The sequence below is a fragment of the Sapajus apella genome, unplaced genomic scaffold (assembly GCF_009761245.1).
Source record: "Sapajus apella isolate SASKATOON/1434 unplaced genomic scaffold, GSC_monkey_1.0 scaffold3, whole genome shotgun sequence".
Lineage (NCBI taxonomy): Eukaryota > Metazoa > Chordata > Mammalia > Primates > Cebidae > Sapajus > Sapajus apella.
The window spans coordinates 65678281-65703996 of NW_022436943.1; the positions used below are offsets into that span (position 1 = coordinate 65678281).

The 25716-nt window shown below is 52.7% G+C and overlaps 1 protein-coding gene across 1 annotated transcript; it reads left to right on the top strand.

Moving 5' to 3' along the window:
- The first annotated feature begins 13195 nt into the window (after nucleotides 1–13195).
- Nucleotides 13196–15992, top strand: LY6L (lymphocyte antigen 6 family member L). The gene is made up of 5 exons (XM_032257347.1): nucleotides 13196–13378; nucleotides 13968–14114; nucleotides 14337–14427; nucleotides 14513–14629; nucleotides 15763–15992. Exons 1-5 carry the CDS (start codon nucleotides 13196–13198, stop codon nucleotides 15990–15992), a joined length of 768 nt encoding a protein of 255 aa, XP_032113238.1.
- The last annotated feature ends 9724 nt before the right edge of the window (nucleotides 15993–25716 follow it).

Below are 25716 nucleotides of genomic sequence, written 5' to 3' on the forward strand. Positions count from 1 at the left end.
GGCTGTAGGGGGTATGTCCATGGTGTGAGTGGTCTCAGCAGCTCTGGGGGAATGCGGCCCACGGTGCAGGGGGTCACAGCATCGGCCTCTGTTCGACTCCCTCTCCCTCTGCGTCTCTCAATTCTTGTCAGCCCACAGACTGGGTCAAATGAGAAGAAAGAAAGTGGAGGCAAGTTCATTGATGTCAGTGCAATTAATTTAACTGTACTCAATTACAAACAAATAAATAGAGCATTCAGATAGTGATAAGAGTTCTGAGGATGTGCAAACGGGGCGGGGACAGGGAGTGACCAGGCTAGGGCCAGCTCGGAAAGGACAGGCAGTAAGGGGGCAGGTGAATGATTAGACGGGCATGTCCTCCCTACTCGTAATATCTTTTTAAAAATAAAATAGATACAAGGTTTCCCCATGTGGGCCAGGCTGGTCTCGAACCCCTGGACTCAAGTGATCTGCCCACCTCAGCCTCCCAGAGTGCCGGGATTACGGTCCGCCACGTCTTCTTATGAAGGTTAGCTGGGCGCAGTGGCTCATGCTTATAATCCGAGCACTTTGGGAGACTGAGGCGGGCAGATCACCTAAGGTCGGGAGTTCGAAACCAGCCTGACCAACATGGAGAAACCCTGTCTCTACTAAAAATATAAAACTAGGTGGGTGTGGTGGTGCACGCCTGTAGTCCCAGCTGCTCGGAAGGCTGAGGCAGAAGAATCGCTTGAACCTGGAAGGTGGAGGTTGCGGTGAGCTGATTGCACCCAAGCCTGGGCAACGAGAGTAAAACTCCAACTTAAAAAAAAAAAAAAAAAAAAAAAAAAAGACATTCTCAATGTGAATGAGGTCAAATTCATGTATATTTACTCCGATAGTGCTTTTGTAGGGTAGACAAAGTTTTCTTAAACTCGTTCCAAGTGTTGACTTCTAAATGGTTTATTGTTTGAGTCTCACTTTCAGGGCTATGATGGTTTTGGGTAGGCTGTGACATTTGAGTTTGTGATTTACTGAAGGTTTTTTTTTTAGATGACTATCCAATTGATCTAGCACAGCTCTTCAAGGTAACTTATAATGATCCTAAACGAGAGTATTGAACTCTAAGAGGGCAAGAGAAGCATAAATAATAACTATTTGGTTAAATATAAAATAATATCAATGATATAAAACAAGAAAAACATTTTGTAGGTTTATAACATATATACAAGTAAATATATATGGGGCTATAGGCACGCACAACCACACCCAGCTAATTTTTAAATTTTTTTTTGGTAGAAATGGTATTGTCATATGTCGGAATCGTCAAGAGTTCAAGACCAGCCTGGGCAAAATAGCAAGACCCTGTCTCTTCAATAAAAAAGGATATAGAATCACTGAATGAAAAGACTGGGAAAAGATACATTGTGCTAATAGTATTAGGCAGGAAATGCAGCCGAAATAAAAGGATGTTTATAGTGATAAACGGTCAACACAACAGGACAATATTGTAATCCTGCATTTGCACGTATCCGATAACACAGTAAGCAGAATACAACAAAACTGAAAATCAAGGCAAATCCACAGTCACACCTAGTTTCGTTTTTTGTTTTGTTTTGTTTTGCAAAAATACAACCAGGAGAAACTTAGGTATTTTAAACAAATCTTTAAGTAACTGATAGAACAAGCAGATAAAAAAATAGAATACATGCGCCGGGCGCGGTGGCTCAAGCCTGTAATCCCAGCACTTTGGGAGGCCGAGGCGGGTGGATCACGAGGTCAAGAGATCAAGACCATCCTGGTCAACATGGTGAAACCCCGTCTCTACTAAAACTACAAAAAATTAGCTGGGCATGGTGGCGCGTGCCTATAATCCCAGCTACTCAGGAGGCTGAGGCAGGAGAATTGCCTGAACCCAGGAGGCGGAGGTTGCGGTGAGCCGAGATCGCGCCATTGCACTCCAGCCTGGGTAACAAGAGCGAAACTCCGTCTCAAAAAAAAAAAAAAAAATAGAATACATGAATTTGCACAAGATTATAAATATTCACATACTGAGCATACGCGGAATGCTATTCCAGACACCTAGAGATTCCATGCTTCTTTAAGTGAATGTAGAACATTTACCAACAATGTCACATTCTCAACCATGCAATTAATCTAGAATTACAAATAAAGCATACAAAGGTTGAAAAGAAATAAATGCAATATGGCAAGAAAAATAAAGATATGCTTAGAAAGGAAATGAAAATGTCATTATTTGCAAATGACATATTTGCATATGGGGAGAAACCAAAAGAATTTACACACGTTTAACAGGGTTCTGAAGGTCAAGGTACAAAAACCAAATATATTGTACAGACTGGCAAGGTAAAGTGAAATGTAATAGACAATATCATTTATATTATCATCACAACCAATAGTATGTCTAAAATAAACCTAACAAGAGATGCAGAGGACCTCTACCCTGAAAACTGAGAAAGTACACAAGAGGCTGGGCAAGGTGGCTCATGCCTGTAATCCCAGCACTTTGGGAGGCAGAGGCGGGTGGATCATCCGAGGTCAGGAGTTCAAGACCAGCCTGGTCAACATGGAAAAACCCCATCTCTACTAAAAATGCAAAAACTTAGCCAGGCATGGTGGCGGGTACCTGTAATCCCAGCTGCTTGGGAAGCTGAGGCAGGAGAACCGCTTGAGCTGGGAGGCAGAGGTTGAAGTGAGCCGAGATTTCGCCACTGCACTCCAGCCTGGGTGACAGAGTGAGACTCCACCTCAAAAAAATAAAAAACAAAAATACATCTGAGAAAAAATTGGAGATCTATTAAGGAAGGATATACAAAGGCATCTGATGAAAGACTCTGCTTTTAAGCTGATGTACAGATCGGAGGCAATCCTGATGAAAAGGGCATCAGGAATCATGGTGATGGTGGCAAAGTTGGCCTGCTGAGTGTACTTTATCTGGAAATCCTAAAGTTTTAGAACAGCCGGAGCAGCCTTGGAGAAGAACAGTGGCTTGCGAATCACGTGCGGAGACTTACCGGAATTTTCCGTTGTTATGACAGCTTGGTATTGGCGAAGGGGACACCCAGCAGCTGAGTTGGGCCTGTTCCCCTCCATTTTTTAGCAGCACCTATCACCAGGCTGGAAGAAGTGGACCAGTTCTGCTGAGTCCGCAGTGCTCCTGTCCGAAGAAGCTCATGCAATACAAGAAGAATTTGTCCCACCTGAGTATCATCATGTTTAGTAGTTGACTTTCTACAAAGGGGCACCCCCGTAACCTGAGGTTAGCAGCAAAGGGTCTCCCATATAGAACTTTACAGGGACTCAAGCTGATCCCACTTCTGGGAGTGACTCTTACCCAGAGCAATGCAAGGCCAAAGCCCTAAATCCATTTCGGTTGAGTTTCCTGGCACGGTTTGGCAAGAACTGTTTTTAGGGCCTGATTTTCCCTTTCCATCGGTCCAGAGGATTGGGGTCTCCACGCTGAGTGTAATAAATTGCTCCCAATTTATTCCAAGCGCCCTGTGTACTTGGGACAACCGCAGAGCTGTCGTAAGGGTGATCCAGAGGTTCCTGCTGGTAAAATCCCAGCTTCTGTTGCCCCGGAAACTGTTACCGTGTCATATGCACCATTTCTTTTTCCGTTGGTCACCAGGCTGCTCCCATCCACGAACAATGTCCAGTCTGCACGTGGCAGGGCTGCGTCCTTTACGTTAGGGCAACTGGAGAACGCCTGGCCGATCATTTCTAAACGATTGTGCGTAGGTTCTTGGGCTCTTCGAGAGAGGGAAGTACAGTTTCTGGGTTTAAGGCTCCAGCAGTCTGCACTTTTACTGCAGGGTCGTCTGGGAGTGTGACCTGGCGTTTCCTCCGCCTGCCTGCTGTCAGCCAGTCACCTCCCTTCTGTTCTGGTAACACCAGCACCTGGTGAGGCTCGTGGGTCACGACGGGCCGTCCCCAAACAACTCTTCAGCTTCCTTTACCCCCAGGCAGGTGGCAGCGGCAACCCTTAACCAAGGGGCCAGCCTTTGGCCACAGTGTCCTGCAAGCCATGGGCTGCAACATTCTTCCTAATTTCTCTGTAAGGACCCTGGTGTTTGACCCAGCCTCTCAGGCACCTACAGGGCTCGTGAAAGGGCTTCTGAAAATGTGGGAGCCCCAGGGCGGGGGCAGAGGTCAACTCAGGCTTCAGTTATTCAGACGTGTGCAGGTGTTCTGTTTGCCGTCGAAGGGACACTGTTAGCTCCCTTCAACGGTTTGTCTAGTGGCTTTACCAGTTGATAAGAATCCAGACAAGCAAAACCCTGTTATGCCTAGAAGTCCTCTTAGCTGCCTTCGGGTAGCGGTGGCTGAGACGGAAGCACCTGCATTTCACCTTTCCACTGCTAGAGCTCTGTTCCTCTCCTGCAGGAGAAAGCCTAAATATTCCACAGTTTGTTGGCGTAGCTGAGCCTTTTTACTTGAAACCTTATATCCACCGGTTGATAGACGGTTTCGAGTTTTAACGGTGTTATTCTGATAGTCCCATTCAGAGGGGCTAGATATTAGTAAATCATCCACCTATTGCAACTACACCCTGTTTTTCCATTTAAGTTCCTCAAATCTTGATCCAAGGCTGTTAAATCCTGGTGGGATTTAACACATTGCAATGATACTGAAACTGTGTGTGGCTTTAGGCTCTGTCTATTCAAAGGGGAATAACAACCGACTTTCTGTGTCCATGGGTAGGCAAAAAAAAGCATCTTTTTTTTTTTTTTTTTGAGATGGAGTGCAGTGCCGTCCCTGCTGGAGTGCAATGGCACGATCTCAGCTCACTGCAACCGCCAACTACGGGGTTCAAGCGATTCCCCTGCCTCAGCCTCCCAAGGAGCTGGGATTACAGGAATGCGCCACTATGCCCAGCTAATTTTTGTATTTTTAATACAGACAGGGTTTCACCATGTTGGCCAGGCTGGTCTTGAACTGACCTCAGGTGATCTGCCCGCCTCAGCCTCCCAAAGTGCTGGGATTACAGGCAGGAGCCACCACGCCTGGCCAAGGAAGCATCTTTTAAATCCAATACTGCAAACTGTTAGCTACAGTGGGACAGACATATGTCCTCTACAATACCCCCGGTTGGGTCCGTGCCGGGAATTGCCCAGTCAGGATCTGGAGTGTCGCCTGGATTTTCATCACGAAAGCGCTGTGCCTCTTCCTTTGCTTTATTTAAAACCAGCTGTGGCTCACCCTCGGTGAGCATCGCGTCCCGTCCAGGACAGCCTGCACATCTGCCCAGGTGAGGCGGTGTGCAGCAAATAGTGGCAAATAATTCAGCCATCCCTTGGGGATCCCCCCCGTAGGGAGGGTCAGAGTTCTTCCAATTTAACAAGTGTGCGGTGGAACAGAGGTTACAGGCGCAATAATATCAGGTCAGAGCCACTTGCTGACGGATGTTGTCACCATGGGAACACTACGCAGTGCCCTGCGCTGGACGTGGTGACTCCCTGCCTAGTCCGAGAGGGAGACAGCAGCCCCGCCCCCCGCTGCTTCCCCGTACTCTGGGGTGACGTTCCCTCTCTTTCCTGAGCCAGGGCAGGAGCCGCTATGGGTTTTGGGGTACCCACTGTGGGGCTTGGGAGGTTTTCTCTTCCTCCCCTGATGGTGGCTGCCACCGTCAGCTCATTCCCGTTTCTTCTGCCTCCTGGTTACTCAGCGACAACCGTCCTGGATGTAGTCCTGCCACCTTTGCCTGACCACTGGCAGAACCATTTTAATGGGTAAATCGTATGAAATTTTGAAGATCCAAAAACTGGCCACCATTTCTCAGACCCCTCAACAAACATTGGCCAAGCCATGTTCCAACAGAAGATTATTTTTTAGCCACGAGTGGGTAACCAAACTGCCTCCAGTCTGCCAACATTCTCCCTAGATGTGTGGGGACAGGCGCGGTGCTGGCCGGACTGCGCAACTCCCCTGCTGGGCGCAGGACTTGGGTGCGGCTGCTTGTCCATTTCTTCTCTTTTCTTTTTCTGAGACACTCTCACCCTTATTGCCCAGGCTGGAGCATAGTGGCTCCATCTCAGCTCACTGCAACCTCCACCTCCCAGGTTCAAGAGATTCTCCTGCCTCAGCCTCTCAAGTGGCTGGGATTACAGGTGCACACCACCATGCCTGGCTCATTTTTGTATTTTTAGTAGAGACAGGGTTTTACCATCTTGGCCAGGCTGGTCTTGAACTCCTTACCTCGTGACCCATCCATTTCAGCCTCCCAAAGTGCTGGGATTCCAGGCCTGAGCCACCACGCCCAGCCTTCTTTCCATTTTATTTTTCTCCCAAGAAGGGCCCGTCGTCAGCCTTTCAGGACTCGGCTCCTCATGTGGGCTTTGGTGGGAGCTGTGGGGCGGCACCCACAGCTTTAAATCGGGGTGGGGCGTTTGGTCCTTGTTCACAAGATGGATTCCTGACTATTTTGCTGTCAGTTGCACAACTCACACAAGAATGCAGCGTCACATACAGCTTATTTTTATTTATTTATTTTTTGAGATGGAGTCTCACCCTGTCTCCCAGGCTGGGGTGCAGTGGTGCAATCTCAGTTCACTGCAACTTCAGCTTCCTGGGTTCAAGCAATTCTCCTGCCTCAGCCTTCTGAGTAGCTGGGATTACAGGCACCCGCCATCACGCCTGGCTAATGTTTGTAGTTTTAGTAGAGACGGGGGTTTCACCATTTGGGCCAGGCTGGTCTCGAACTCCTGACCTCAGGTGATCTGCCCGCCTCAGCCTCCCAAAGTGCTGGGATTACAGGTGTGAGCCACCTGGCCTGTTTTATTTAATTTTAATAACAAGTTATAAGCACTTATTTTCATGGCTTCCATCTCTCTGTTGAAATTCTCCATCTTTTGATCATTTTATTCATCCTTTCCTCCATCTCTTTTTGTGTATTTACAGCAGTACTGTAAAGCACTTGCATCTGGGCTATCTGTGTGTCTGCTTCTATTGCCTAGCTTTTCTCTTGGATGAAAATCACACTCTCCTGTAATTCTTATAATTTTTGGTAATGTGCTAGAAATTATGTGCAAAATAACCAAGAAACATCAGTCTCTCCCGCAAATAGAGCTCCTGCGGACGACTCACCCACCCTCAGTACCATTCAGCTCCACTGCAAGGAAGGGCCCCCCCAAGACTGGCAATTACTTCAGATTTGCACCCACCATTTTCCAGTGTATTTGAAAGCCGTGATAATTTCTGTCCACAATTCCATTTTTTCTCATTGCTGACATAGAAAGGATGGGGTCACACTCTTTCTTCATGCTTACTGGAAGTGAAACTCTTGTCTTTTTGCTTTGTAAAGTCTGGGAGTTATTTGTCGTTATGATCCATGTTTTTCACTTACATTCTTCATCTGTGGATTTTTTTTCTTATTGAGTCTTGCCAGATAGTTGTCTAATTTTGGTTCCTTCGAAGACGCAGACATGGCCACGCTGATTTTATCTTGGTTCTCCGTTTTATTAACAGGCGTTCTTAGTCCTATGTCTTTTCTTTAGCTGAGCTGCTGAGGTTGGAGCCTGAGCTTGCTAACTTCAGGCTTCCTATCAGTTTCTCCCCAGTAACTCCAGCGTTAAGAAAAAAGCGTCCCTCCTTCTCACCAAATAGCACTCTATTGCCCGAGAAAATTATTGATTCAAAAATAAGGCCAGGTGCGGTGGCTCATGTCTGTAATCTAGCACTTTGGGAGGCTGAGGAGGGTGGATTATTTGAGGTCAGGAGTTCGAGACCAACCTGGGCAACACGATGAACTCATGTCTGTACTAAAAAAACAAAAAGTAGCCGGGTGTGGTGGTGGGCGCCTGTACTCCCAGCTACTTGGGCGGCCGAGGCAGGAGAATCACTTGAGCCTGGGAGGCAGAAGTTGCAGTGAGCCAAGAGCACACCACTGCACTCCAGCCCAGGCAACAGAGGACGAATCCAACTCAATCAAAGAAAGAAAAAAATTCACCTTTGTTATTTCCCCGTGCAAGTATATGGGGTTAGATTCTTCCCGGGTGCAGCTTTTGCCGCAGCACAGTAGTTCTGATCGTTTCTAGATATTTTAGTTTCCAGTAAGACTTCTTTAACTGTGGTTTATTAGAATGCTCACCAAGGTTTTAATATGTGTCCCTGTGTCATTGGTGCTTTTGCTGTGAACTCCTATGCTGGGTCAGAGAATATTGTCAGCGTGGTAGATGGTCCGGTTTGAAGAGGATAACGAAATCCTTGCTCACTCACTGTTGCCTCGGAAAAAATGAAAATGATAACCATCTTCATATTTAGAACAAAATGAAAGCCTGGACTCCCTGGTTCAAGGGTTCCCTGGTGCGTGCGTGCTGGACTGATTTTGCAGAGTGAATAGGAAGGCTGGTGAGCCTGGGGGAGGCCGTCCAGGCTTACTGATGTCACTCAACCCGAAGTCACACAGAGCACAGTCCCACACACCTGTCTGCCTTAGGGAGAGCCCCAGATGCACCTCGCAGGCACAGGGAGTGAGGGGCCGGAGTGTGAGGCCTCCACTGCCCACCCGGCTCCCTGCACCCTCACAGCTCTCGGGGTGCTGCTGTTGTTCCTTCTGGGAGCCTTGTCAGCAGCAGAGAGAGGTGTCGCTGGGGATGCCCAGACCGCTGTCCCCAGATTGACACAGCAGGGCAAGGACCTGTTCCCAGGGAGAGCTGTCATGGAGCCCCCAAGGCAGGGCCAGGAACTGGAGCGTGGAAGAAGCCCAGTCACCAAAACTGCATACAATCAAAAGGGCTAGAGCTCCATGGCCCTAAGAATCACTCAAACCAGGGTCCCACATGGCAAGGGGAGGAGAAAGGCAAGCAAGGCATGACTTGGGCAGAGCCAGGAGGGCCGAGCAAGAAAGCTGCCAGGCCCTTCATGTGTGCCTGGGGGCAAATGGCTAGGATCGGAGCTTCCCAACAGCCAAGGTGAAAAGGAAAAAGGGTCAGAGGTACAAGTGTAGCGGGAGCACAGTGATCTTGAGAGTTAAACATTCAGCCTGGCATTCCACAGCAAGAGCACAGGGATGGAGACTGTGGGACTTGCTACAGGATGCCACTTGCGGAGGCCTCTGGACATCACACCACGATCCTCTCACTGGAAAAATCCCATAGTGTGTTTCTGCCCGTGCCTGCAGTGGGGTGGGAGACACTCCCACGCAGAGGCTTCCTGGCACCCAGCCCCGTGACGGTGAATGCAATCAGGGCAGGGAGAAAGGAAGGAAGCCCACCTCATCTAGACAGGAAGCTTTCATATTTTCCTGATTGCGATGCACAGTTAAAATAGTTAAATAAATATATACACACCCAGAACACTGAAACAGATGACATTTATATAGCATATTCACATAGATTTATAACTGCTAAACATAAAACTTATACAAAACATAAATATAAAATATGAAATAAATATAAAACATTCACAACATATACGTTTGTATATCTAAATCATTATGTACACACACATATACACAAGCAAAAATATGTAAGACACATGCATAAATACCTCACTTTTTTGTTTAAATTACATTCTTCATTAAAATGTGTGTCCTATTGTGCATAATGTACTTTGACATTTGTTATTTGATTCGATTCTATTCTTTCCTCTTCTAGAACATACAAACATGGTTGCTATCCCATCTCCAGCTGGGTTTTATGGCCTGGACTCCCCGGACAGTGCTGTTCCCGGCACCGCTCAGAAGCAATGCAGAGGGCAGGCCGAGGCTCCGTGCGGCTGAGCCGCGCTTGAATTCAGCCCTCTACCTGTTACCTGGGTGATCCTGAATCAGGGCACCAACCATCCTGGTTTGCCCAGCGCCGAGGGCTTCCCAGGTCACAGGACTTTGGTGCTAAAATTGGGACATTGGTCCCCATCCTGAAGCCAGCGCCTCAGGTCTCTGTTCCATTTTATTATTTTTAGAATTGGACTCTTCATGGTACCCACCTCCTAGAATTGAAGTCAGGCCAGAAATGAAGAATGTTTTAGAATAACACTCCGCAGATGTCACAGGGGACCCGTGGGCTGCGCAGATGTCACAGGGGACCCGTGGGCTGTGCTCCTCCGGGCGTCTCTGCTGCCGGATGTGCACTGACTCACTCACCTGGGCGGATGTTGGAGTCTGGGGCCGGGGGTCCTGACAGAGACCGCCAGGAACAAGCAAGCTCTTGACAAGGCGGAGGCCCTGCCTCTCCTGAGCGACTGCGGGACCAATCAGGAAACCGCGGAGGCGAGGACCCCGGAGCCGGCCCCTGCCCTCAGACACAAGCCTTCACTCTGGGCTGTTTTGAAGTCTGTCCAAGAACTATGCCACGTCCAGGGGTGCCCCCAGGAACAGCAATGAGCCATGCCAGCCCGAGAGCTGGAGTGATTCGTGATGGGGTAACTGCATGGCGCAGTCAAGGGTCCTGGGAACACCAGGCCTGCACCCGCCTGCCCTGCTGATCACAGGCTGACTGACCCTTTCCCATCCCCGCCACTCCCCACCACCTGCAGGGGCTGCAGTGTCTGGGAGTTAATTCATGAAAGAGAGAAGAAATGAGGCCAGGAACACCGCTGGACACGGCACCGAGGAACTGGGTCAGGTGGGAAGAAAGTTGCCCAGGAGCCAAGGCAAGAGACTGAAGGCACAATCTGTCCCAGTATAATAGATAACTGATTACTCAGTGATAGCAATGGTACCAAATACATTTGGAAACAATCACATAATTCTACAATCTTATTAAATCATTATTCTTGATTGATCTTTGCTTGAGTATTATAGCATAGAATCGTTTTAGTCTTACAGTATAGGCCTAATTGGGTGAAATATAATGAGGAACCGAAGGGACATTGTGAGACGTGATCAGCAGGTGAGAGCGAGGGCCTTGCGGTAGCACCAGCGCCTGGGAAGGTGCCCGCTACTTAGCAGGCCGTGAAGGGGAGTTTCCCTTTCACTGGGGGAGTTCAGAGAACACTCTGCTCTGCCCGACTCTTGAGGAAGGCCTGACATTAGCCAGGCCGCCCGCAGACATCCAGGGGCTTAAGTGCCTCTCCGAGGTGCTGTGCTCCGACGGTCACCATCCCTGTCCACTTTCATGTTCTGCTTTCCCACCTGGAGCTCCTTTTACGTTCTTAGAAGTCGTGAGAAGTAAGAGTAGAGGAAGCCTTTGATCTTTCCGATGAGTGTGTAGAAAGATGCTGACATACGTGCCTCTCTCCCTTGCAGCGGCTACCTGAAAGGGACGGGCCCCCTGTGCTGTAAGCACGTGATTTGCTTGACCCTATCCATCACGTCAGATGAGTCACTCTCCTGACCCTGCCCCTTGCCTTGTAAACAATAAGTATCAGCACGTCCAAGCGTGGACTCTGCCTTGGTAGCAGTGGTCCCCGGGGCCCAGCTGAATTCTTCTCTTATCTCTGCATCTTGTGTCTTTCTTTCCTGTGATCTCTCATCTCTGCACACAAAAGAACACCCGCTAGACCCTGCGGGGCTGGACCCTGCTGGGTCAGCCCTGAGGAAGGCCAGTCCCTGCTCATGGGCACGGAAAGCTGTGTGGTTCCAAGCTTGGCCCTCTCGACCATGGCTGCCCAGACACCCCACGGTCAGCCACAGGCTCAGACAAGTCTCTGCAGACCCCTCAGCCACATGCTTTGACATCTGTGTGTTCCTTCCGGCCTCCGACCTCCAACCTCCACCTGGACTCCTTTATTGCATATGCCTCCAATGCCACTGTTCTTTTGATTTTTTTTCTTTTCTTTTTTGAGATGGAGTCTTGCTCTGTTGCCAGGCTGGAGTGCAGTGGCGAGATCTCAGCTTACTGCAGCCTCCAACTCCCCGGTTCCTGCCTCAGCCTCCTGAGTAACTGGGATTACAGGCACGCGCCACCACGCCCAGCTAATTTATTTGTATTTTTAGTAGAGACGGGGTTTCACCATGTTGGTCAGGTTGGTCTCAAACTCCTGATCTCAGATGATCCACCTGCCTTGGCCTCCCAAAGTGCTAGGATTACAAGTGTGAGCCACTGCACCCAGCCTTGATTTTTCTTTTTGATTTTTGACTTTGCAGATTTCACAGTGCCAAATTCATTCAAATAAATCACAGTGCGAATGGCAAGTGAAAAAATGTACATGAAAAACGAAGTGCATATAACCCCTCCCCTCCAAACTTCTTCCATCCCGTGCCCTCTAAGCTCACCCCCAGAATAGCCCCCCGACACACACAGGCTGGGTGGCAGAAAGGGCCGGAGCATCAGAGGACAAAGGGAGCAGAGGACGCTGAGCCTGGACAGGCAGGGGTCAGAGGGCAGGGCCGTCTGGGGCATCCCTGGAGCATGCACCAGGGAAAGCAGGGAATGAGGACAGTCCTCCTGCATGGGCCACTGTGTGGACACAGGGGAAATGGCCACACCTGGCTGCACGCTCGCTCGGGGCCAGCACCTTCTCTCCCAGCTGCCATTAAGGGAAAGCCACCACAGGGGAGGGGCTTGCTGGGCTGCGGCGCAGAGAGGATGTGGAGGTCCCTGGAGGTGGTGGGCAGCAGTCACACTGGGGCAGGGGCAGCCCTTCCCAGACACCTTATGGGTAGCAGTTACCCCTTCCATCTTTCCACCACTCACCTCCTGCAAGACCCCTGAGGGCAGGTAACCGGGTGGGCTCCCTGCTGCAGCCCCGGGTCCAGCCCTGCCTGGTCATTATACATGCTCAAAAGGATGTGATTAAGGCACATCCTTCTGAAGGCAGGAAGGAGCAAAGAATGAACCTGACATGGGCAAAAGCTGTGTGACCACCTGGGCTGGAGGGGAGGGCATGGGGCCATGGGGAGCTGCCCTTAGAGGGACAGCATCGAGAGACTGGGTACCAGGGAGGGGCTCTGAGGAGGACAGGGAGTCCTCGCACTGAGGACAGCATTTCCTGACCACACCTGGGTCTGGCAGGGCCCAGGGTCCCCTGGTGAGATGGGGAGGGGGGACCTGGGTACCCACCAACCCGGACATCCATGCTGTTGAGTTCCAGTGGCCCAGTGAGAACACGGGTGGGCTCCCTTGGAATAAAAGAATAAAGAATAGGACAAAGATGAGTCTGGGGGGAGGGTGCAGGTCTGCGCTGTAACAGGGCTCCCCACACTCTGCATCCTGGACCTACATGGGGCAGGGCAGATGATGCAAAAGGAATTGGAAGCACAGCCTCCATGGGGCTCAGGGACGCTTGAGCACCCAGGCAGACCTGGCGGGGTCCCAGCCTCACCTGTGGGGGGATGGAGTCTGTGAGGACAGAGCTGGGAGGCAGCCTGCACAGGAGCTGTGTTTCCAGGACATCCATCTTCAAAGGCCGGTACTCAGGCCCCAGCTGCTGCAAGGGTGCAGCCCCTGCAGGTACCAGAAACTTGGCCGGGGTCCTGGGGCTGCAGCCCCAATCCCTGTGCCAGCTCCAGGCTCTGGTAAGGCTGTGGGAGCAGTGGACTCGGGACATGGCAGCCTTGCTGTCCTCTAGGCCACTGAGCCTGCCTGGGGGGCCCTTGGAGGCGCCTGCCCTTCTCCTCCTTCTCCCCTCCCTGCAGGCCACTCCTGCCAGAGGAAACCTCCACGCACTCTAGAAAGTGTGAAGATTCTGTGCCTGCCGCCCAGCTATCCGCCCCAGCTGCACTTGCCCTTAACCGGCTCCTTCCGGGCTCTGCCTGGCCGGCTCCAGCTCCCTCCGGTTCCATCTCTGGTTGTCCGAACCTCCCGGGGTCCCTCCTTCGCCTCTTTCCTCTTCCTCCTCCTCTGCCTTGAAGCCTCCTCTCTCCCTCTGCTTCCAACTCCAGACCACCCCCACCCCAGTCCAGGGAAAGGGTCGCCGCCCTCAGCACCCTTGGAGGAGCTCAGGACCCTCTGGGTCTCCCTCAGCCTCCCCGGGTCTCCTAGTCAGGAACCAGTTCTGGCCCCATGTTTTCCCACAGCGTGGAGCCCAGGGTCTGTGATCGCGGCTGAGGCTGGCCTTGGAGGGACCCTGAGGTGTCCCCCTCCCTATGCGGCTGTGTTTGGCAGGAGGCGACTGGGGCCCTCGGGGACTTAAGAGCCGACCCCACCCACGCAGGAGCCCAGAGGAGGGGCTGGCCGGCCCCGCCCCCTCGGCCCCGGGCTGACTCCTTCTCCAGGGCGCAGCTCCCCCAACACAGCCCCGGAGGAGAGAAGGTGCCCGGAGGGGGTCCGGACCCTGGGCCAGGGCTGAGATGAGGGTCGGGTGAGAGCCGGACTTAGAGGGTTTAGGAAGAGAGATTGGAAGGGGGGCCAAAGACAGAAGGACCAGGGAGAGGGGATGCTGGCAAGGGAGGAGAGCAAGCGTCCTGAAGCAGGAGGCTGGGGGTGGGGTTGCCCTCGGTGAAGCCCCCCCAACACCCACCTCACCCCCCTCAGGCCATGCCCTCCGGCGTCATGGAGGGGTTCGTCCCAGCCCTGTGGGCCCTCCTGCTGGCTGCTGCATCTGCTGGCTGCGCCACGACACCAGGTAAGGGGTGGGCCGGGCGGGGCTGGCGGGCGGCGGGGACCGGGCTGCATATCCGTGTTCCACGTTCCCCGCGTGCTGCCCACAGCCGGGAACCTGAGCTGCTACCAGTGCTTCAAGGTCAGCAGCGGGAAGGAGTGCCCGCCCACCCCGTGCCGCCCGCTGGACCAGGTCTGCGTCTCCAACGAGGTGGCCTTCTCGCTGAGTGAGTCCCCGCCGGGCAGAGGGCAGGTGCCAGGCCCCGGGAAGGGACGGCGCCCCCGCCTCTCCGCGACTCAGCGCGGCGTCCTCGCCCTCCAGGGCTTGGGGCCTGTGGGTCCCACGGTGTCCTGCTGTCCCTCCCGGGTTGGGCTGGGGCGCGCATCCAGAGTGTGACATTTGACTTAACTTTTCTCCTCCCTTTGAAGTGTCACTAGGAACTGTCAGCGGTTCAAAGGCTCTGATGTCACTGAATTTACAAAGACAGCGGGAACGCACGGGAGTGGGGAGCGGCAGCTGTTGGGGCGATGGGTTTGGGGCGATGGGTTATCTGACAGTGGTGCCGCCCAGCCGGCCCTTCGGGGTCTGTGCTGCGCTGGAACACAGCGGTACACCTGCCAGCGACCCGGCACCACGCAGGCGGCACTGGAATCTAATACAGTGTATGACAGCGTCATGTAGTATAATACAACATAATGAATGTAACGTGTGCATTGCAACTTAATACGGTGCAATATAATGCAATATAAGACAATATAATATGATAAAATATAATGCAACACAACGTATCGTAACATAGTATGATGCATAAAGGCGATTCCACCCACACTCTTTTCTCGACAGTTTGGGTTTTGAGTGTTGTGCGTCCCTTCAGTGGTTCTGTGGTTGTTGACAGACATATGTCCGTCAGAAGTCTCTGCCATGTCTGTCAATGGGCAGTACAGAGAAATAAGCCCAGGGCTTGGCGCCCAGCCCAGCGTGCTCTCTGTGACAGGCAGCCCCTTTCCACTGCTCCGAGTCACCCCATCTCCCTACGAGGCAGAAGCCCCAGGGCTGGGTGTCCAGGCTGTGCCTGGTTCAGGGGAAAGCCTCTCATGGCCAGTTGCCCTGGTGTCCACATTTGCTGTGCGGCGGGGTGGAGGTGGCCTAGGCAGCCAGGCTCCCCAGCTCTGCAGCACCTCGCCCGGGAAAGGACAGGAGACGGTGGTCTCTTGGCCCCCCTCACAGGCTCAGGTTCCATGCTCTGGTTCTTTCTGGTCCCAGCTGCCCTTGTGGAAATCATCCTTGCTCTTCTGCAATAACCGTGAATACCTCCTTGCTGGGGGCTCTGGGACCACCTGCCTCTCCTCTTTTCTGCAGAATCAAGTGTGGAGGTCCTGCTCAGCAAACGCTGTGCTCCCAGGTGTCCCAACACCAACATGGAGTTTGAATGGTCGCCGGTTCCTGGGGTGCAAGCTGTGATCACCAGGCGCTGCTGTTCCATGGCTCTCTGCAACAGAGCACCCACCCCACAGGAGGGACAACGCTGGCCCCTGTGTGGGGGGCTCCTGCTCCAGGTGGGCCTTGGCCTCCTCTGGGCCCTGTTGTGAGGCTTCCCTCCGCACCCCTCCAGCCCTGCTGGCCCATCCTGTCTCCTGCCTTCAGCTGCCATCCTGCCTCCACACCTTCCAGGACACTGTGGGGGATGCTCCCTCTCTGAGATGGTGGGGAGGGTGCCATCGCCTCCACCCTGGATCTAGCCACCTCACTCCTCCCCAGCAGGGGCCCCATTGCTGGGGAACCCCATAGATTCAGCAACCGCTCCTCCTGGGGAAGGACAATGCCCTCAATGTGGGTGATGGGGAAGGACAGTGCCCCTGGTGTGGGTGATGGGGAAGGACGGTGCCCCCGGTGTGGGTGATGGGGAAGGACGGTGCCCCCGGTGTGGGTGATGGGGAAGGACGGTGCCCCCGGTGTGGGTGATGGGGAAGGATGGTGCCCCCGGTGTGGGTGATGGGGAAAGACGGTGCCCCCCGTGTGGGTGATGGGGAAGGACAGTGCACCCGGTGGGCAATGGTTCCTCGTATGAGGCCCCTTACCCTGAATGCTGTCTGTCCAGGACTTTTTGAGGGGCAGGAGAGCCTGGGTGCAGCCACATCTGGGGCTCCCACTCTGCCTTCCCATTTCCAGCCCCCTCTGCCCAAGGGAAACCCAGGAAGGGTAACCCTGTGGGTACCCCAACCTGTGCATTGATACCACAACCTTCACCCTCTCGGAGACAATAAACTCTCATGCCCACACGGTGCCCATTCCTTCCTTCCTGCTTCTCCCTGTCTACCCGCCCTGCCCAGTCCTCAGCAAAGGCCTCTGTGGGTGGGTACTGGCGGCCACTGGAGAAGCCAGATCTGCAGAAAACCTCCCGGCTGGGAGGCTGAGGATAAGGACTGTCCCTGCAGCCTAGGGCCCAGCAGTGGGTAAGCGATATGTCCCAGGCTCAGGGCTGGGATCCTAGAAGGGCTGGGGCCCCTGAGTGGAGGTGGGGAAGGGCCTGGAGAAGGGGGTCTGTGACATGTCACCAGGGTTGAGGTGCCCATCTGTGCAGCCACAGTAGGATCCAGGAGGTCAGGACTGATGGACAGTGCCAGCAATGGGAGGGTGGGAATGGGAGGGCTGCCAGGTGAGGCACTGATGGAGTGCAGGCTGGGGCAGAGGGGGCCAATGCCGAGCTCAGGACTGGCCAGGCTAAGCTGGGCACCTTGGGACATCCGGTGCTGTCCTGGGGCAGGAGTGGCTGAGAAGGAGGCCTTCTGCATCAGGAGGGGGGTGGGCTCACCAGGTAGCAAAGCCCCAGATGAAGAACAATGCTGGGTCTGTTGCCTGCTGCCTGAGCACAGGTCCTCACAGCACCCCTCCAGCCTGCACCCCTGCACCTGGGCACTGCCCCTCCAACCTACACCCCGGCGCCTGGGCACTGCCCCTCCAGCCTGCACCCCTGCACCTGGGCACTGCCCCTCCAGCCTGCACCTCTGTGCCTGGGCACTGCACCCCCAGCTGCCCTCTGGCCTGTCATTGTTTACCCTGTGGACCCAGGTGGACCTGGCTGTCCCCTCAGGTAGGCCCGGGGGGCCGTGGATCCCCTGTCCTCTGCAGGCTGCAGGCTCTCCAGGGGAAGTTCCTCAGGTTCCAGATAGAGCAGGACCTGCTCCCCTCCCCTTGTGGTTGTGAATTTTTAGGGTGGCATGTAACCCTGCCTGCTAGGGCAGCTCCTCGGGCAGGGCCCCTGGTGTCTGTAACCTCAGGAATCTGGGGTCCTGCACCTTGGGGAAGCCAGCAAGACCAGTGCTGGGAGGAGATTTTCCAGGACCCTGGCCCAAAAATGTGTTTTTCTGCCAGGAGGGTGCTGGGAAGTGATCTGGCCACAGTCTTCCCTGATGCATTTTCCTAGGAAATCTGTGTGAATCTAATCTCGGCAACTGAGTTTGAGACCAGCCTGGCCAACATAGTGAAACTTCATCTCTAATAAAAATACAAAAATTAGGCCGGGCGCAGTGGCTCACACCTGTAATCCCAGCACTTTGGGAGGCCGAGGCGGGTGGATCACGAGGCCAAGAGATCCAGACCATCCTGGTCGACATGGTGAAACCCCGTCTCTACTAAAAATACAAAACATTAGCTGGGCATGGTGGCGCGTGCCTGTAATCCCAGCTACTCAGGAGGCTGAGGCAGGAGAATTGCCTGAACCCTGGAGGTGGAGGTTGCGGTGAGTTGAGATCACGCCATTGCACTCCAGCCTGGGTAACAAGAGTGAAACTCGTCTCAAAAAAAAAAAAAATTGCAATGCCAGGTGGCAGGTGCCTGTAATCCTAGCTACTCAGGAGGCTGAGGCAGGAGAATCACTTGAACTCGAGAGGCAGAGGGTGCAGTGAACCAAAATCGCACCACTGCACTCCAGCCTGGGTGTCAGACGGAGACTATCTCAAAAAAAAAAAAAAAAAGAAAGAAAGAACAGCACCTCAGCAACAATATCAAAACATCCAATAGCTGTATATTTGGTGTCCTAGAAAGAGAGGAGAAGTACAGAAAAGAGATCTGAAGAACTAATGACTGATAAGGTTTCAATTTTGAAAAAGGACATAAACCTAAATCTTATAGATTCAAAAGCCCAGTGAATTCAAATAGGATAAATACAGACGCAGATACATTATCACTAAACTGCTGAAATGAACTGATTTTGTCACAAGCCAGCATTGTCACCGTGGGAGAAAAGAGATCAAAGGTATGCAAGAAGGAAGGAAATACAGAATATTATGGCGGTGGGAAAGAGGCATCGGTGTGAATACACAGAACGGCACACATAAGCAACAATCCCAAACGATGGGGCTTTCTACCCAACTGTTGGCCTTTACTCTTCAAAAGTGTCAGGTCACGAAAGAAATGCACGCTGAGGACCCGTTCCAGGTGAAAGCCATGAGTGAGCCAAAAGCACACCACGGCACTCTCTCCTCGCCTGCCGGGACACCACTTATGCAGCTGTTGGACTTTTTGGGTATTGTTCCTGAGGTGCTGTCCTTTTTTCTCTCCTTTGTCTTTGTTGTTGTTTGTTGGTTGCTTGTTTTTTGAGACGGAGTCTCCCTCTGTCACCGCACTAAAGGGGCTGGAGAACCAAGTGAAAGATGTGAGCTTGGCTTGGATGCTGGAGTGGGGAAGGCTGTGAGGGAAACAACAGCTGGGATTTGGGTGAGGTCTGCAGATGAGATTATACTGTTGTATCAGCGCTGATTCTGTGGTTTTGATCCTTGTACTACAGTTATGAAAAGTGTTCAGACCTGGAAAATCTGTATAAAGCAGACAATAATTCTCGTACTTTTTTTTTTTTTTTTTTTTTTGGGCGGGGTTTTTGTTTTTTTTCCCCAGGCTGGGTTGCAATGGCGCGATCTCGGCTCACCGCAACCTCCGCCTCCTGGGTTCAGGCAATTCTCCTGCCTCAGCCTCCTGAGTAGCTGGGATTACAGGCACGCGCCACCATGCCCAGCTAATTTTTGTATTTTTAGTAGAGACGGGGTTTCACCATGTTGACCAGGATGGTCTCGATCTCTTGACCTCGTGATCCACCCGCCTCGGCCTCCCAAAGTGCTGGGATTACAGGGGTGAGCCACCGCGCCCGGCCCAATTATTGTACTTTTTTTTGCAACTTTTTAGTAATTCTAAAACTATTTCAAAATGAAAAGTTAATCCAAGCTGTCTTGAATAGAGGTTAAAAAAAAAAAAAAGAAAAGAAAATTGAAACGTGAAAAATGACCTCGCCTCAAAACATCCGCCTTTATTCTTCTTTCACATAAGGATGTAGGACACGAGTTCTGCTCAGCAGCCCCCGCCCTTTGCTGCATCCCATTTTCAGAGGCGGTATTGTCCTCAGTCATCTGCTCTAGGTTTTTAAAAAAATGGTTAAGATCTCTCTTTTTAAAGAATCTGTTCATTTGGAATGCGCTTTTTGCATTTTTACTTGTGAAAATACGTATTTATCCTTTTTGTAAACAATGTATGACTTCACTGTATCAGAGAATATGGTCCTAAGACATGAGAAACGGAGGAGGGTTAAGAACGATAAGATCTGGACACTCTGGGCGAGGTCAGAGCCCTGGAAGTCCTTGTTCAAGCTTCCAGGGTTGAGTGCCTGAGCGCCGGGGGCGTGCAGTGTCCATCACGCTCGCCAGGCGAGAGCTGAGGGAGCCCGAGGGGCCAGTTTGTTTCACTGAACATGAACTTGATAAACAAACTGTCCTCTCCACGTTTTCTCAGTCTTGACCCCTTGTCCTTTCAGGAGCTCAGAGACTTCTGGGTCTGCTCCCAGCCTTCATGGTCCCTGGTGTCCCCAAGGTGTGGAGCCCACTGCCCTGCTTTGTGTGGCCTGTTAGACAAAGAGAGGATGCATCAGAGCTGAGGCTGGGGCTGAGGCTGGCTGGGGTGCACCTGCAGGGAAAAGACGGGGTCTCTCCTCCCCGGCTCTGACGGCTGCATCCTCCTCCCTGGGCCACTGAGGCTGCTGCATAAGAATCCCAGGAATCCTCCCCAGTACCCCTGTCCTCTGTCAGGCCCAGCTCAGGTCTAAGCCCTGTCCAGGGCAGGAGGGGCGTTCAGGCAAGGGTCTCTGGGATGCAGACCCCGTGAGGATAGGGCCGGAGGTACCAGGAGGACACATCCCAGTGGGCACAGAGGGGGCGTCCAGCAGCAGGACCAGTGGTTGAGGGGTAAGAGCAGGAGTTGGGTCCCTGGCGAGGTGCTCCCTCTGCTCCCAGCCTAGGCCTGCCGCCTGCGTAATGGATGGGGTCCTTCTGATCCTAGGGCCCACGCTGGTGCGTGCAGAGAAAGGTGAAGACAACAGAGTTGGGGGGAAGGAAGGGCCGGTGTGTCTCTGTGGTGTGAGGCACATGTTTCCTTGAGGACAGCTCAGGCCTGCTATGCCGAGTGCATTTCACCCTGAGACTCTGCAGGGAGGTGGGGTGCCATGAGGCTTCACCCCCACAGCTGTGAGTGCTGCTGCCCGGGCAGAGAATGCCTGGGTGCTCGGGGTTGAGTGCCACCTGAGCTGCTGTGAGCTGGGGGTCGCTGGGCATCTTCACAGGAGAGTGGCTGGTCCCAGACCCGGGTGTGCACAGAGCCCTCGGTCTGCCCTCACCCCTCCTCCAGCAGACCAAGGCCTGCCACGCTCCCACTGCCTCCACGCCAATGCCAGCCGGCCTGCGAGCCAGTTTCCTGCAGCACCCAGGAGAGCCAAGGCTTCTTCCAGCATGTGGTGGTCCGTGCAGGGCAGGGCCAGCCTGGACAGCCCCTGGAGAGGGTGGGGGTGGGCTTCTGAGCTCAGTGGCTCCCTCCACAGGCTCCTGCTCAGCTGTGAGCAGGGTCTGGGGGTCCAGGGTGGGGGGACCTAGACTTCGAGTTCCGGCCTGGGCAGCCTCCCCTTCTTCCATCCTCCTCGTAGACTAAGCCCACGACTCCATCCTGCGCTTCTGGAGCCCTTGGGAAAGGACACCCTGGGATACCACATAGGCCTGGAGGGAGGGGAGCGTCCAGGCCTCCAGAGAGCCAATGAGAGCCTCCTCTCTGCTGGGGGGACCAGATAGAGAATTGACGTTCATTCCAATTCCATGGGAAGACCCTCGATAACAGGAAGTCCCCTCCCTGCTGCGGTTCCAAAGGGGGTAAGTCGCAGTGCAGGTCACCTCTCCACACTGCAGCAGGCACCAGCAGGCATCCCCGGGACGCGCCAGCCATGGGACACTCTCTTCTTTCTTTTTTATGTGTTTGTTTATCATTTTTATTTTGTAGAGATGGGTTCTCACTATGTTGCTCTGGCTGGTCTCAAGCCTCTGGGCTCAAGCAGTCCTCTGCCTCCGCCTCCCAAGCTGCTGGGATTACAGGCATGAGCTGCTGCGACATCAGCCTCCTCTTTCTTTGTGAATAATTTCTGAGAATTTTGGGGGCTAGCAGGTGCAGAGTGGCTTGTTACTTTCAAAGGCTTCAAAGCCCCGCTTGGCCAGGCTGCCACCCTGGTGTACGTCATTCCACATCCTCTCACCAGTCTAGGGAAGAGAGGCACATTTTGAATTTTGGCTTCTAGCCACCTTCCCTCGAAAATGCCTTCACTGATGTGCTGAGGGGCACCCAGTCCTCAGCTCGCCCCTGGCCCTCCTGGTACCATGTCCTCTTCTCCCAGTGGTTTGGGATGATGGCTGGTGGCTTTTTATTTATTCATTATATTTGAGATAGGGTCTTGCTCTGTCACCCAGGATGGAGTTCAGTGGCACAATCATGGCTCACTGCAGCCTCGACCTCCTAGTCTCAAGTGATCCTCCCACCTCAGCCTCCCGAGTAGCTGGAACAAGAGACACTTGCCACCACGCCCAACGAATATATTTTTGAGACGGAGTCTTGCTCTGTCACCAAGCTGGAGTGCAGTGGTGCAATCTCTGCTCACAGCAACCTCCACCTCCCGGGTTCAAGTGATTCTCCGGCCTCAGCCTCCCGAGTAGCTGGGACTATAGGCACACGCTACCACGCCCAGCTAATTTTCGTATTTTTAGTAGAGATGGGCTTTCACCATGTTGGCCAAGATGGTCTTGATCTCTTGACTTCGTGAGCTGACCTCCTCGGCCTCCCAAATTGCTGGGATTACAGTCGTGCACCACCGTGCCCAGCCCCAACTAATTTTTATTTATTTATTTATTTATTTTGTAGAGGGGTGGGTCTCACTATGTTGCCCAGGCTGATCTCCAATTCCTGGCCACAGGTGATCGTCCCACCTCACCCTCCCAGAGCACCAGGATTACAGGCATGAGCCACTGCGCCAGGCGGGCCCGCGGAGGCTTTCACAAGCACTGAATTACGGCCTCTTGGGGGCACTGTTCCTGGTCTGCTGTGACCGCCTTCTTAGGCAGCCGCCTCAGGACACCTTCAGCACCTGCTCCTCGGGAGGTGGGCTCAGGGGCGGCTCAGCCCACGGACGGACTCAGACTCCGAAGATCCTGTTTCTTCCCCCTCCAACTGGGCGGTGCTTCCTGGGGAGGGGAACAGCAGAACCCCAGGCCTTCTTCAGCTGGAAAACATTCTTCTGAGTATGGGATGTGATGTTGGCACCTCCTGCCATACCCAAATGAGGCTTCCTTCCTTTTAGGGCCGTTCCGGGCTTTCCTCTGCCTTGTCAGGAGGGTCCCCTGTAAACAGATGCAGTGGCAGAGGCCTCTCCAGACGTCACGTCTGTGCACGCCAGCAGAACCCAGCCAGGCCTGGCTGGACACCTACATGTTCTGGGAGGCCACCTGCTGCTCAGAATTCTGTCCCCTGGTCCCCATCACCTCTGGGAAAGCCGGCTTCTGTGTGAGCCCGGCCTCCTCTCTCCCCAGGCTCAGAACAAGTGGCAGAGGTCACAGGGGCTGCACCAACGGCCACATCATCTGGGCCCCCCCGGCTGAGTGGAGCTCCCCTGGGACAGCAGCCTCCGAGCCAGCGTCTTGGGTAACTGGGAAGCCAGATCGGGCAGCATTGCCCAGGCCCTGCGAGGGGGCTCCAGCTTGCCCAGTGGCTGGCACCCTCCCTCCCTGATGCCCGCCTCCCTGTCTGTGTGGTCCTTCCATGACCATCTCCGTGTCTCATCCCCCATCTGTTTGGATGGCTGTGGGGCCTGTCCTCTGAGGTGAGGGTCCCTTGATGCGATGCCTCCCTGACAGCGAAGGGAGACATTTCCTCCTGAGCCTGTAAGTCTGGGTAGGTCCAGCCCCTGTCCCCTGCCCCAGGGCCAAGGGGTGGACAGTACCCCAAGGTGTGCTTTCTGTTCCAACCCAGGAGGGTGTCACCTGACAAAGCCACCCCTCTGTGCTGTGAGGTGGGAGGAGCCTCTCCCTGTCCACCGGCCCCGGATTCCATGTCCATTGGGGCGGCCGAGACCCAGTGGCAGTGTGGACGCCGACAGCTGGATTGAGAGCACCCCAGTGCTGTTCTTGTGATAGAGTTTCTCACGCGATCTGGGCCTTTAGAAGTGTGTGGCACGTTCCCCCTCCCGCAAGCCCATTTTATTCTGCTCCGGCCTGTGACGCACCTGCCTTCTGCCATGGTTGCAAGTTTCCTCAGGCCTCTCAGCCTCTTTTCTTTAGAAATTTCCTAATCTTAGGTTTGGTTGGCTTTGGTTTGGTTCGGTTCGCTTGGGTTGGGCGGGGTTGGATGGGGTTGGGTTGAGTTTTTTGAGACAGAGTCTCGCTCTGTCACCCAGGCTGGAGCGCAGTGGTGCAATCACGGCTCACTGCACCCTCCACCTCCCAGGTTCAAGCAATTCTCCTCCCTCAGCCTCCCGAGTAGCTGGAATTACCAGCACCTGCCACCACATTTGGCTAATTTTTTTATTTTTAGTGGAGATGGGGTTTCACCATGTTGGCCAGGCTGGTCAAACTCCTGACCTCAAATGATCCACTCACCTCAGCCTCCCAAAGTGCTGGGATTACAGATTACAAGCACGAGCCACCGTGCCCAGCCAGGTATTTATAACGATATGAGAACAGCCTGATACAGACATTATATGAAGAGAAAACTACACACCAATGTTCTTTATGGAGACATGAAAACCCTTCACAAAATACTTGCAAATAGAATTCAGCAATATATAAAAATAATTAAAGACCATGACCAAGTGGAGTTTTATCCCAGGGATGCAAGTCTGGTTCCATATTCAAAAGTAATCAATGTAGTTCATCATATTAATAGGCTAAAGAAGGAAAATCACAGGACCATGTCGAAATGCAGAAGAAACAGCTGACAAAATTCAACATCCTTCATGATTAAAAAAAAAAAAATTCTGGCGAGTGCAGTGGCCCAGGCCTGTAATCCCAGCACTTTAGGAAGCCAAGGTGGGTGGACCATGAGGTCAGGAGCTCAAGACCAGCCTGGCCAACATGGTGAAACCCCATCTCTACTAAAAATACAAAAATTAGTCAGGTGTGGTGGTGCACGTCTGTAGTCTCAGCTACTCGGGAGGCTGAGGCAGAAGAATCGCTTGAACCTGGGAGGCTAAGGTTGCAGTGAGCCGAGATGGTGCCATTGCACTCCAGCCTGGGCGACAGAGCGAGATTCCCTCTCAAAAAACAAACAAACAAACAAAACTCTCAGAAGAAGAGGAATCAAGAGGAACTTCATCAACACTCGATAAAGAGCACCTATGAAACACCCTCAGCTAAACGCTTTCTCCTGAGATCAGAAGCAAGTGAAGAGCATCAGCTCTTACCACTGGAAGCTCCGGCCAGTGCCTATAGCAAGACAAGGAAACCAAGCACACAGGTCAAAAATGAAGACATATGCTCATCTCATAAACAGGTGGCTCTGCGTCCACTGAGCAAATCCAAAGAAATCTGAAATGAATCAAAACCTCCTAGAACTAATCAGTGCGTTCGGAAAGATCAGGAGAAAGAAGATAAACATTTGAAAAATCAATTGTATTTCTACATAGCGGTAGTAAACACATGGGCACCATAATGAAAAGTATACTTCTATTTTTAACCACTCAAAAACTGAAATACTTAGGTGTAAGTCTAACAAATACTGTACAGGACTTGTATATATGTTTTGTACACAGAATTCTGAAGAAAGAAATTAAAGCAGACCTGAGTTGGTGAAGAGACATGCCTTGCTTATGGATTGGAAGACCCAACGTTGTAAAGAGGTGAATCCTTCCCGGACCGATTTACGGGTTTAACACGATTCTGATTGTGTACAACAAAAACTCAGAAAGACATACTGTGAATAAGTACAAGATTATTCCAAAGGACAGGTGGAGAGCGAAGGAGCTAGAAT